Source organism: Dipodomys merriami, unplaced genomic scaffold (assembly GCF_024711535.1).
Source record: "Dipodomys merriami isolate MVZ:Mamm:240054 unplaced genomic scaffold, mDipMer1.0.p SCAF_39, whole genome shotgun sequence".
In the NCBI taxonomy this organism is placed as follows: Eukaryota; Metazoa; Chordata; class Mammalia; order Rodentia; family Heteromyidae; genus Dipodomys; species Dipodomys merriami.
In genome coordinates this window covers 5,181,563-5,194,964 of record NW_027205492.1, presented here as the reverse complement: position 1 = coordinate 5,194,964, position 13,402 = coordinate 5,181,563, and the positions used below count along the sequence as shown (strand labels likewise).

At 51.8% G+C, this 13,402-nt stretch overlaps 1 protein-coding gene across 2 annotated transcripts; it reads right to left on the bottom strand.

The window, feature by feature from the left end:
* Positions 1-211: 211 nt before the first annotated feature.
* Positions 212-12,113, bottom strand: Cd40 (CD40 molecule). Of its 2 annotated transcripts, none has more exons than XM_069989887.1 (9): positions 12,042-12,113; positions 8,638-8,716; positions 8,209-8,334; positions 7,749-7,895; positions 7,303-7,396; positions 4,735-4,796; positions 3,441-3,539; positions 3,335-3,363; positions 212-2,814 (listed from the first exon to the last, which is right to left on the bottom strand). In XM_069989887.1, the coding sequence occupies exons 1-9, from the start codon at positions 12,081-12,083 to the stop codon at positions 2,656-2,658; spliced, it is 837 nt and encodes a 278-aa protein (XP_069845988.1). In that variant the 5' UTR covers positions 12,084-12,113; the 3' UTR covers positions 212-2,655. The 2 variants fall into 2 exon arrangements, with proteins under 2 accessions (XP_069845988.1, XP_069845990.1); XM_069989889.1 differs by having other exon boundaries at positions 3,453-3,539.
* Between the last annotated feature and the right edge of the window lie 1,289 nt (positions 12,114-13,402).

The following is a 13,402-nucleotide window of genomic DNA, read 5'->3' as shown; positions in this document are numbered from 1 at the left end:
CTGCAGAGAGAGGAAAAGATGGGAACTGGAGATGGGCTGTGGACTGGCGATGAATCCAGGAAGTGGCCGTGGAGATAAATCAGGGCAGAGGCCCGCTGGGGCAGGGGTAGGCTTTGGGTTCATCCCTCCCATGCTCCAAGAAGGAGGCCTCTACCTACCCTTGGGTACCGAGCTCATTATGATATCGTAAAAAGGAAGTAGAGGACACAGGGAGGTAGAAAACAGGAATTTATTAGTAAAGCAAATATAGAAAGGTATATAACCTATGGCTGGATGGGGCCCAGAATGCATTCCCCAACCCCCTCGACTTTTCCCTCCAAAGGACACGGAGCATGAGGTGTTCATCCTGCACCCCAGGTTGACTGAGAGCATGCTCCCAGGAATTCAGTCTCCCTGGCACATACCAGGCCTACACGCTCACCAAGCACACTTTTCAAACCAGGGCAACTCTGAGCCCAGCAGACATTATTAGCTGCTTAAGCAGCCACGTGGAAGCTCAAAGTGTGATCCCTGGACAGCAGCTCCAGTCACACTCGGGAAACTTGCTAGAAATGCACATTCTTGATCCCTGTCCCAGACTTGCTGAGCCCATGCACTGGCAGGGAGGCCCAGCAAGCTGTCCCCTAACAGGTGGTTCTGCTGCTGCTTCAGGCCAAGCACCTCTGACCTAGGAGGAAACACAGGACCAACCACACTGGCCACGAGGCTGGCCGCCGTTTCCCAGGTAGCCATGATCAGATCTACAAGCTCACGGAAGAGGAGCCTGGGACTTGGGCCGCCAAGGGTCTGGTGCCTCCCTCCACCACACAGGCCTGAGCTCCACTTGCCCCGGATCTAGGTGGCAGAGGGAGATGAGGCCCCAACGTTCCCCCTCCCCACGCCTCCACCTTGCTCCACTTTCTGCACTACAGGCTTCCAACTGGTGCCTCCAAATGCTCCTCAGAGCGCTTCTGGGAAGCCTGCCAAGCGGGTGCCCGTCTCTTGGCTCCTAGCTGCCCTTATAGCCGCCACTGGGGCAAGTGCTCCTCACCGCTAGCCTCCAGTTCACAGGGCTTGGGGAGAAATCCAAAGCAGCTTCTCACTGGGAAAGGCTGGGATCCCTAGGTTAACACCGGCCACGGCCACTCTCGGTCTTTGTGTCTGGCCTTTGGATGGCACTTTGCATGGCTCTCCCTCCACCCCCTTGTCCTCCGGCCCTCCTCCCCTCCCCTCTGCTCCCACTCCATCTGCTGCTCCTCCTGACTAGGCTCAGTTGGCACAATAGGAAAAGAGAACAGGGCGGTTTATTTTTATCCTGGGATGCTGCTGGGGGCGGGGAAGGGGAGCAGAAGGGAGGTCAGAAGGCATCGGAAGTCCCAGCCTCTCCCTGTAAGGAGCTAGACACAGAGGTTCCAGAGGGTCAGTGCAGGTCCGGGGCTTGAACTCAGGGCCTGGGTGCTGTCCCTCAGCTTTTTCATTCAAGGCAAGTGTTCTACCGCTTGTGCCACAGCTTCATTTCTGGTTTTGGAGAGGTCAGGTGAGAATAAAAGTCACATGGACTTTCCTGCTCTGGCTGCCTTCGGATCCTGGTCCTCAGATCTCAGCCTCCTGAGTAGCTAGAGTCACTGGAATGAGCTACAGGCATGCCCCCTGCCCCACCCCCATCTCCCCATGTTTTCTCCCTCTGTAAAAAGAAGCAGGGATGCAGACCCCGTCTGCCTGGGAAGGCTGGCTGCGAGGACTGGAGTCAAGTGGGAGAATTTTTTTTTTTTAAACAAAGCTGATACCAAATGTGAACACACTTGGAACTGCCCTAAGGGGCAGCAGCGGAGGACGCGCTTTACCTCAGAAAATGCCCTCCTTCTGAGAGGCTGACGGCAGATTAAACAGCACATGTCACCTAGCATGTCCACCCCGGTTTTCTTTCTACACGTTTGATGATTTTTTTTGTTTGATGATTTTTTAATTACATATGCATTATGCCAATTTACTCTTCTTTGGAAAAAAAAAAAAAACAATGAAGCATTATGGGAAAACTAAGCCTCCCTTGGCCCAGACATTACCACTCTCGAGTTTTAAGTTTTCAGTGCGTCTTTCCAGAGCCTACATAAATTGTTATTTTTGTTATTTTACCTCCATAAATTATATATACATGTATCATACCTATATCCATAGATATCCTTACATAACTATGCAGCAGTGTACATATACCATGCTATATTGCATACACTGTCATACACTACATATACTCTAATATAGTGTATACATGGTGTTTTAAAGTTTCTGTACCGACAACCTGCCTTTTTGGCAGTGAGTTGGGCCCGTCCCTGACTTCCAGCCTCCCACGCGCTGCTGCAGTTGCATCACGATCTGTCTCTGAGTACTGACCAGCTGGGCTGGGTCGGAAGGTTTCATGGGTGCTACTCGGTGCTGCACACACACCCTCTATTCCTCCACCTTCAAAAAGCAAGTGTAGAGTCTGGATGGCTCCAGGAGAGGCAGGAAAGTTCTAGAAGGTGATCTGTGGTCTGTGTCTGTGCTGGGGCTTCTCAAACCTGAGGGGTTCCGGCAGAGAAGGCGTGGCTACGCCAGCGCCCACCCCTTCGCAGCAGCTCCGAGCTCTCCAGCCACAGGGGCGGCACCCGTGCGAATGCCCCATCCCACTCAGACACAGCCTCACCGCCTCTCCTGCACTGAGATGCGGCTTTCTTTGCCATCCTCCTGGGTAACGGGCTGGCAGCCGTGCATGGTCTCCTGCACCGGGGCTGCGGGGTTGTGGCCAGAGACGTCCTCCATCTCCACGGGGTCCTGACATATGTTCTGAGGATGGAGGGCCTGGGGAGCCAGGGAGTGAGGTTAGCCCAGCCACAGGTCAGCGGTGCCCCAGGGCCACACAGCCCACATCTGGGAAGTAGATCCCCTCCCCCAAATGGTAAGGTGGATGCCTTGGGTGCTTCCTGCCCCCTGCTGGCTGCAGGGTGGGTAAGAGGAAGCTTCTAGAGTGGGAGTCAGTGGATAAGCCTCTCTGGCCCTCCACATTGGACCAAGATTCGAGATCCAAGGTAACCCCACACACCACCACCACCACCATGGCAAAATCCAGGGAGAGGATAAAGAAGTGCCAGTGCTAGACCTGGCCAACGGTGCCAAGGTTAGCTCGGTGGGGAGGTGTGTGAGTGCACGGAAGGAGCCCAGGCTGGACCATGGGGACAGACCATGGGGACCCAGTAGCCAGTTCTGCTGCCATCCCACTGGCCACAGGGACAGACCCTGAACCAATCCTCCTGCTTTCCAGACAGAGAATCTATCTTCCCAGATTGCCAAAACCCTACCCAGGGCACCAGAGCTGACCTACCTTAGCCTTCCGCTTCTTAGCTTCCTTTCCTAGGGGGAAAAGGAAGAGATAGGGCATTGGCTCGGCCTCCATAGTACATCCTTCTCCCTCCACATCCTCTTCCCACCTGAAGACTCACTGATATAGACAGATGCCACGAAGACGGCGCACAGGATTCCTATCACGACAGGGATCGCCACCAGGGTTCTGCTCCGAGACTGGGGACCTGGGGAAATGGGGACTTGAGCATGATCTACCCACAACTGTTCCCTCCTCCACTGCACCGCTGTGGTCCCTTGGCCACCTGGTAAACCCTCCAGGGAATGAGCTCATCTACACCATCTCCCTATGTCATCTACATCATCTACGCCATGTCCCTATGTCATCTGGCCTTTGGGCAGGTCCATATCGGCTGACACCAGTTTTTAATGCATTGAGGAAGCTACCAATATTCTTAGCTGGGGGAATAGGAAGATTCATATTAGACATTAGTCACTTACCCTTAGGAAAGACCATTTTGGGAGAAGCTAGCATCCACAGCTAGCACTGAGCAGCAGTGGCTGACCTGCCCACTTCCCAACACTCTTCACTCTGATGCTGAGGACAGCAAGATTTATGCCTGCCCTGCTCCATTTGTTACAGAACAATCAAGGGGGAGAGGAGAGTATTTCTTCTGTTCAAGCAATAAACAATGGCCCCACAGGTGCACAAGGCTCCCCCCACCTCGCTTTCTTAAAATAAAATTTTATTAGAATCAGATTAGAATGAAGTGAATGGGGCAGAGTCCTGCAAATGCAAGGTCAGATCCTGTCTTTATTTATTTCAAATTCTGTTGTTCATTATGATTTTTTTTACTTCTTTGTGAGTATTTTTAACACTGCTTCAAAATCTTGATTATTACATTTCTGTGGCACTATATTAAATATTATGTCCCAACTGCCTCCTTACCCTAGTCCCAGCCCTGCAAAGAGGAAAGTCCATCTTGCGAAAAAGTGAAGAGAACATGCTTTCTCACCCATGATCTTTCCTACTCACTAAAGGACCTGTCTGGGTCCCTGTAGTTAATAGGAGTTTGTGATCTGTGCTCAAGCCAATCTTCCGCATTCTCAAATCAAAACTGAGGCTCCCAGGGAACAATGTCACAACCTTCTACTATCTACAGGATGGTGGCAGGTGGCAGGCACGGAGGGCCTCGAAGCGGTAAGAACCCACGCCAGATATCTGCACCAACCTACAGGAGACGCTGTGCTCATCCCACTTCATAGATGAAGAAATGAAGCTCCCAACAGATGTGACTTGCCCTAGCTCTCAAGATAAGTGGCAGGGCTGGAATGCCCTCCCCTCGACTCGCTTCCTCTTTCCATTTCACCGACACGCCCCTCAATCTCTGTGTACCTCAGTCTCCCTTCTCCCAGACTCACCACAGATAACATCGGAGTGCTTCGTTCCTTGCTGCAGCACCACCAGGTCTTTGGCTTCACAGCTGTGCAAAGACACACATGCACATGTGTAGGTGCATGTGCACATGTGCACATACACACACATAAAAAGAAACAGTAGGGCCTCCAACCATAAAGGAGAGGGTCCAGGCCCACTGAGCTCGCGTGCATTTCAGGCAGCAGCCCTCACTGGTTATTAAGGAAATGCCAGGAAGTCATAAGTGTAAAGGAAAGGTCATTGTGCATCTTAAAGAGTAGTAAATAGGAGAGTGGATAATGAACACCAGCTTCATACGTCGGGCTGAAGTTCCTGTCTGCAAAGGCTGATGGGGGGGGGGGAGTCATGAGCTCTATTTAAGGCAGGACAGCAAGAGCAGATAATTTGGGGGAAGGGGAACCATTGCATTCCTGGCCTCCTCCTCCCCAGGCATGACAACTGAAAGACGGCCCAGCTGTGGCCACAGCTGGAAATGTCCCACGGGGAGCAAAACCGCTTCCAGTCAAGATGAGCTGGTTTAAGGGTCTTCTGGGAAGATTTCTATATGAGAAGCTGAGTACAGAGAGTCCCACAGGATGTCAAGGGAGGAGCAGCAGTGCACCGCAGCTACGTGGGGCAGCGTGTGCAGAGGGAAGGCAGGTGGGTGGCATGCAGGTAGCACTGAGAATCTATGGGAAACTAGACACTGATATTCAGCCAGATGACCCAACTAGTGAGGGATCAACTGGCCAGCAAGCTCAAGGAAGGAGAAATTGTACAATGCCCAGCTAGGAACTGCCACAAGAAATATGGGACCCTAAAGAGTGGGGGAGGGGACAGAGATGATCATGGCAAAGGAAAAACAGTTAAGAGTGAGAGATAAAGAGGAGCGTGAAAGCATAGAGTTCAGCCTTGCATAAGAGCATTTAGTTTATAAAATGAGTGTGTGAGTGTGTGTGTAAAATGAGTGTGTGTGTGTGTCGGTGGTGGTGCTTGAACTCAGGACCTTGTGCTCTTGCTTGGCTTTTTTTGCTCAAGGCTAGCACTCTACCACTTGAGCCACAGTTCCACTTCTAGCTTTTCAGTGGTTAATTGAAGATAAGAGTCTCATGGACTTTTCTGCCTGGGCTGGTTTCAAACCATAATCTTCTTCTGCCTCCTGAGTAACCAGGATTACAGGTGTGAGCCACAGCACCCAGCTAACAAAACACTTGTATATGTCTTCATCTTCAAGCCTTGTGAAAGATTTCATCTCTCTTCTAGATAAGGATGCAAGGCTCAGAGGGGTGATGGTTGCCACCAGCAGAACTGGAGGTCAGTGTACATGGATCAGACTCTACTACGGGAGCCTCCAGTCACCAGGTAAAGACTGACTAAGCACTTACTATGTAAGGCACTGTTCCGGGTATAAGGGATGGATCAGAAGAAGAAAAGAAAAAGCTATATCTCAGACCAGGTATGATGGTTCACACTTGTAATTCAAGCTACTCAGGAGGCAGAGATAGAAGGATCCTGGTTCAAGACAGCATGGCCTAGCCGGGCGCTGGTGGCTCATGCCTGTAATCCTAGCCACTCAGGAGGCTGAGATCTGAGGATCGCGGTTCAAAGCCAGCCCGGGCAGGAAAGACCATGAGACTCCTATCTCCAATAAACCACCAGAAAACCGGAAGTGGCGCTGTAGCTCAAGTGGTAGAGCGCTCGCCTTGAGCTGAAGAGCTGAGGGACAGCGCCCAGGCCCAGAGTTCAAGCCCCACGACCGACAAAAAAAAAAAAAAAGACAGCATGGCCTGTCTTGTAGTTAGTAAGAGTCATAGCCAGGTGCTGGTAGAATCCTAGCTACTCCGGAGGCAAAGATCTGAGGATCGTGATTCAAAGTCATTGGGGGCAAGAAAGTTCATGAGACTCTTATCTCCAATTCATCACCAAAAATTCCAGAAGTAGACTTGTGGCTCAATGAATAGAGTACTAGCCTTGAGCACAAAAGCTCAGGGACAGCAGCCAGACCCTGAATTCAAGCCCCAGGGCAAGCACACACACACACACACACACACACACACACACACACACACAGTCATGTGGTAGTGACTATAATCTTAACTATGAGGGAGTTGTCAGTAGAGGGATCATAATATGAGGCTGGATGTGTTGGAAGAAGCACAAGACTCTATCTGAAAAATAACTAAACATGTCTCCATGTGTGGCTCAGTGTGGCTCAGTGGTAGGGTACCTGGGACTGAGGAGATGGACGGGGACCATGCTGGGGAAATGTGACCACAGATGGCCCAGAAAACCAGTCAGGAAGCCTGAAGGAAGTGGAAGACTGAGGAATGGAAGCAGGGGTAGGAGGGTAACCATGCCACCCTGAGAACCGCAACTTTAAGAATGGGAGATTGGCAATGTCAACTACAGTAAGAGCAGACAAGAGCAACATGAGGAAAGATCAAACACAAGGTCACTCTGTGGACAGTTCACCAGTGGGGGAGTATGTGCACCACGGAGGAACAGGGATGGAAGGGCAGGTAGCTGAGAGATTAAGGTAGGACCCACCACCACTTTGGAGCCAGTCCTTGTACCTTGTCCAGGGTCGACACTTTTCAGAAGCAGATGAGTCATTCGAGAAGAAGCCGACAGGGCAGGGTTCACAGACTGTGTCAGTCATATTTGTAGCTGGGGATGGGGTAGGAGAGCACATCAACCACCTCGGTGGGCCACGTGTGTAGCTAGCTCTCAGGGGATCAGTGGAAGGCAGGACAGGAAGAGCTAGCTGCCTGGAGCTCCAGGCGCCCTCAAAGCTGCAGCTCAGCAGGACTTCTCCCATCTTCTCTGCAGGCACAAACCCTTGGCCGGAGGCAGAAGACTGAAGATCCCATCCTCTGCTCACGCTAGCAGGAAGGAGCCTCCAGCCCCTCCACCTCTGAGGCTACGTGCCAACTGTGCCAACTGCCCAGACTGCCTTTGGGCAAGATCCGCTGGCTCTCATCTCCCACTCCGAGCGCTGATTCCCAGATGGGCCACTTACCAATCTGCTTGACTCCAAAGCCAGGGCCACACAGAGTGTGCAGCTCACAGCTCTCGCAAGCACGGCCCAGACAGTGCAGGCCCTTCTCGCAGGTACAGAATGCATCTTTCTCCGCTGTGCCCTTCCTCAGGAGCTGGAGCCCTAGATCTGAGTAGAGAGGAGAAGCAAGGATGGGAACCCACTTGCTGGACTAGACTTGACTAGCTCTTACGATGCCTTAGACCCTTTTCAAGTACAGATAACAACTTATTTAAGAGAAAGTCCTGCCTAGCAAGTGCTAGGCCCTGGGTTCAATCTCTAGTATAGCAAAAATAAATAAATAAAGAAGTCAGTCAAGCCAAACTCCAATTGACCAATCAGAGCAGTCTGTCTACTATGATCTGAGTGGCTGTGTGCTCAGGAATATTAGCTGAACCATCATCAGCTCCTCCCCGGTTGCCCGCCTCAGCAGCTCACGTACTGGAGTCGCAGTATCTGTGCTGGTGGCAGCGGGTCTCTCTGTTCCAGGTATCTGAGAATTCACCTTTGCCGCACTGCAGGCAATGTGTCTGGGTGAACTCGGTGCATTCACTCGCCAACTTCTTTCCTGGAAAACATCAGGAATTATGGCATCTCTGGCCACTCAGGGAATCCGATTCTCTATTGAGAGCAGAGGGGCTCAGAGATGAATGTCTCAGACTCTTTGTGATCTGGTTGGGGAAGATGGAAGAGATAGGACCCCCAGAGGAGAGAAGGCAGAGGTTTACCTGGCAGAGAGGGAGCCTAGAACATTCTGACAGCTGGGCAGAGTTGGGGGGGGGGGGGTTATTTCTGACTTGAGTTTACAATGGGTCTTCCTCTGCCAGCAAACCAAGGATCCCACTGTGGGACTAGAGGGTTGGCATCTCACCTGGCGGGCACAAATCACAGCACTGATTGTTCAGTGGGTACTGATTTTCTCTGCATGCGGTGGTCAGTTCTGCATACACCTGGAAACACAATTGTGCAACTGGTAAGGATCTTGAAGTCTCTGCTGGGGGCTCCTTGGCAGGAAGGTTGAAAGTCAGCTAGGACAGCTGCTGTCACTGATGCAGAAATCCAAAAAGCTAAAAATGGAGCCCCGCAGAGCACTGGGTATGTTTGTTTTTAATCTAAACTGTCAAAAGAATCTGATTATGAAAGAGTCCAGAGGATCATTCTGGTATTTTACAAAAGCCATAACACTGGAGTCTCTAAACTCCTGAGTCTCCTCTTGCCAAAGATCCAGTAGGACCAGAAGTCTTTCATACCTACCCAGGACCCTGAACGCTAGCTGGTTTCAGTTCCACCTCATTCTTCCTTCCCTCTCCAAGCACGTCTCCATCTCCACATCATCAGTTCAGTCAGACCCTCCCTTATAAAATGCTAAGACTGGGGCTGGGAAGGTGGCTCAGTGGTAGAGCGCTTGCCTTGCATGCATGAGGCCCTGGGTTCGATTCCTCAGCACCACATAAGCAAAAAGAGAAAAGCTGGAAGTGGCTCAAGTGGTAGAGTGCTAGTCTTGAGCTGAAGAGCTGAGGGACAGCGCCCAGGCCCAGAGTTCAGGCCCCACGACCTGACCAAAAAAAATAAATAAATAAAAATAAAATGCTAAGATTGAGAGGCTAGAAAAGATGAACCCTAAATCTTTCCTTTTACAGATAATGACACTAAGCACTAGAGAGGATGAATCTAGTGCCCAGAAATCCCCAGGAACAGAAACAGAAACTAAAAGTCTTAACATACTCTCTTTAATCCATCAACTTCTTGTAGACATCACTTCAGTGACATCTGGTAGCAACCATGCTATTAATTGCGTCTTGCTAATTTAATTGCATTTCTTTTAAATGAAAACCTTATATCTTTGCTAGTATCACTTCCCATGAATAAAAGGAAACTAAAAATAAACCCAGCAGAAACAAAACATTGACATTAAACCTCAGTTGGTTGCTCTGCTGGCTGAAAGCCAGCCCTCTACCTCAGCCTACTCTCGATTTTGGTTTTAAAAAGGATTCCCGAACCTTTGAGAGGCATTAACTATATTATAGCTCCAGACTTTAAAAAAAAAAAAAAAGGAAAAGGAGCTGGGTGCCCATGGCTCATGCCGGTAATCCTAGGGACTAAGGAGGCTAAGATCTAAGAATGGAGGTTTGAAGCCTGCCTGGGCAGGAAAATCTGTTGAGACTCTTGTCTCCAATTAACCAGCAAAAAGCCAGAAGTGGAGGTGTGGTAGAGGGTATCCGCTTTGAGAGAAACAGCTAAGAGATAGCACCCAGGCCCTGAGTTCAAGCCCCAGGATCAGCACACACAAACACAAACAGACACACAGTGAGGAGGATTTTTAGAACTACACAATGAGTTTGTGTTTTAGTTCTATATCCATGTCTGTCTAAGATCATCCTACACTCTTAGAACAGTCAAGAAAAAAAGCAGAGAATCAGACTTCAGGTTCCAAACTTTGTGACACACACTAATTTGTGTCTCTGATCTTCACTTCCTTATCTTTAAGGTGGGAGCAATGACACGTGCCCTGCTGATAGGTCTGGCATCGCCTCTAGCCGAAGTAGGGGCTCATTCACAGTTTGACTCACATCTACATGAATATCTGCTGGAATACTCAGCTCTCTGGCTAACTGGCTGACCGCTGAGAATGTAGCTAATTGGTAGCTCTCATTCAACGTAGGTTTCCGAGCAAATTACTCCATGAAATGCATCTTACCTCACAGAGGAAAGGCTGCCTGGAAGGGGCATCCCAAGGTACCACCCTCTGAACCAGAACTTGCCAAGCCACCCTCAGAGCAATCAAATCCTTTGATCACATGAGAAAAACAGCAAGTTCCCAGGCAGTCTGTCAGTTTCCACTTCTCACAGCTGTCTCACGGTTATAAAAGGCCTCAGGAGCAGGACTCTTGTCACGTGACAGGAAGAGTCAGGAATCAGACAGATGGCAGTTCAGTCAGGCTGACCACTACCTAGCTAGGAGGCCTTGGATAATGCAACTTCCCTTCCTGAGCCCCAGGTTGCTCCCCTGTATGAAGACATTGGGAGAAATCAGATAAGTCAGAGAATAGATGTAGTATTTTGCTCAGTCTGACGTACAAGGGACACCTGGATAAACAGCACCTGTTACTGTTATCACAGCCATCTGGGCTCTACCTGCAGCCTAAATTGGAAGGGATGAGCTCAGACTCTGCTCTGAAGGAGCCCTGACCACCCTTCACCACACCTCCTCCCACAAAGCCCTTTGCTGCTTCTCTCCAGCTCCACCTTCTTCCTGCCTCCCTTCTCCCAGAGACCCACTACCTGGAGTGAAAATGAAAGTTTGGGACTAGAACAATTTCCTCACTCACTTTGCTCACTACCAAATTCCAACACCAAAGACCAAGGGTCATTTCTGTCCAGGCCCTAGTCCCTGAAAGCAGTGGGGGAGAGGGGGATCTGGGGGCTGGGATGAGAAGCCAGGTACATGGGGGATTCCCAGCCCTCAGAATGAGGAACTACAAAAAATACATTTGAGCCAAAAGTGAGTCAAATGTGGGCTTCTAAAAAATCCCGGAGACATGCTTGGTTGGACCCCAACCATTCTGGTGCTTGGAAAGACCCCTGCAGATCTCTTAACCAAAACTTTCTGGAGTCCCAAGAGTTCCCTAAGTCATCTTAAATTGGAGAGACAGAGGCATAACCTTAGAGATTTCCTCCTTGGTTTGGGGAGGAGGACAGGTGTGAAAATCACTTTTCCTACTCAAACTAAAAAATAAAATAAAGTATCGGAGTGTCTGCAACCATTCCTTGTTCTCAAGTGCCCTGGAACAGGCAGCCCCAGCTGGCAAGGAAACGATAACCAGGAGAGCCTGGCCTCTGTCCACAGGGGGAGAGGGACTGGAAAGGAACAGGAAACGAGGCAGACCAGCCCCTTCCCTTGGCCAGCCTCCCTCCCTGCCCTCTGAAACCACTTCCAATGTCACTGCGCAGCCCCCGAGGCTGCCCCAGACCCCAGCCTGGTGCTGGCACCACCAAGGTGGGAGCTGCATAACCTCCACTGTCCCACCGGCAGGGCCCTCCCCAAGGACTCTCTGTGGACGGCCCAAGGCAGAGAAGAGGGGCGGCCCATCTCGTCTTAAACCTGCATCTTGGGGCGGGGGGGGGGCTTTGCCCAGCTCCCCACACACCCTCCAGACTCCCCTGTCCCCAGAAAGCAGCTGGGACGCTCTCCTCCCCAAGTCTTGCTTCTCCTTCCCTCCCAGGCCCTACTCTCAAATCTCAGCCTCTCTCTGGGTCGGGACAGAAACTACTCACCGCTGTCAGCAAGCAGCCCCAGAGGACGCCGAGCAGCAGCATAGCGGGGAGCGGCCTGGGCGGCGGGCGGGAGAGGCGGCCGGGGCGGGGCCTCTAGTAGCCCCGGAGCCCAGCCCGCGGCCCCGCCCAGGAGAGGGGCGTGGCTTGCGGGGCCCAATCCCGGCCGGCCCCCAGGTACTCACCGCTCAGGGATTTTCCCCGGGTCGCTCCCTGGAATCTCATTCTCCCGGGGGAATTCGAGGACGCGCTCCGCCCGGCTGGCCCCGGGGTTTCCTCCCTGCAAAGGTCAATGGACGGCCGACCTCCTAGGGGGCGGGTGGAGGGGGGGAGAGGGATCCGGTGGGTGCCGGGGAGCCACCCCGGGGACACCCCCCCCTCCCCCGGCGCCGCCTCCGGGAATTCCTGCAGAACCGAAAGCGCCCTGGCCGGGATAATCGGGCCCGAGGAAGTCCCCGCCGCCACCCCAGAACACGGGAAGGCCGCAGCTTGGAGGGCGGGCGGGGAGGCGTTTCTAGGAAACCTCTGTCCCAGCTTAGTTGTGTTCTCTTGCAAAGGAAGTCCCCTCGTGAGGACGCAACTCCCGGCCTCCCCGTCCACCCTCCCATGCATCCCTGTCCATCCCGGCTTCCGACCTGGGGTGGACAGGCACTTACTGTCCATGAAAGCCCTTGGAAAACGTCAGCAGACTCTGTCCCCTCCTTGGTCCCTCCATTTCCCCAGGTCCCTGTCCCCTGTGACTCCCAAACAATTCCTGTACTGGTTGCTTAACCCCGCGCCTGGGCGCTGTCCCTGAGCTTTTTCACTGGTGTTCTACCGCTTGAGCCACAGCTCCACTTTGGGCTTTCTGGTGACGAGTCGAAAATGAGTGTCTCGCAGACTTCACTGCCCAGGCTGGTTTCGAACTGCAGTCTCAGCTCTCAGCCTCCTCTCGAACCAGTGCAGCACAGATCCCATGGGTTCTGGTCCTGGCTCTGCCATGGATGCATTGAACCCGCAGGAGCCTCTGGTCCTATCCCATCTCCTCAAGAAACCCGAGGAGCTCAAACTAGAAACACTTGGGATGATTGATGATCCTGAACTTCTAGGCCAAGTCAAGAGGCCAGTCTGCACAGACCAGGAAGGATGGGAGAAGAGAAAGTTCCCAAGGAAAGAACCCCCTCCTTGGGACCTTTGCTGCAAAGGCTGTGTTGGCAGCTCTTGTGGATTCCAGCCCCTATCTTCTGTCACCTCTAGGACTGTCCCAATTCAGGACATCATCTTTCATCTTAATTCAAGACATCATGTCTTATGCGGCCTCAGAAGCCTCACACATTCAGTAAGGAACTGAGTGGATTCAATAATAGCCTTCATCACAAAAAAGG

What these genes read in the sequence shown, in the direction of transcription:
- Cd40 (XM_069989887.1), bottom strand. Translation starts at nt 12,083, where the DNA reads ATGCTGCTGCTCGGCGTCCTCTGGGGCTGCTTGCTGACAGCG. An exon ending in GGGGCTGCTTGCTGACAGCG is followed by an intron (nt 8,717 to 12,041) that starts GTGAGTAGTTTC and finishes TTGTGTTTCCAG; the next exon opens with GTGTATGCAGAACTGACCAC. An exon ending in AAGTGTCGACCCTGGACAAG is followed by an intron (nt 4,797 to 7,302) that starts GTACAAGGACTG and finishes GTCTTTGCACAG; the next exon opens with CTGTGAAGCCAAAGACCTGG.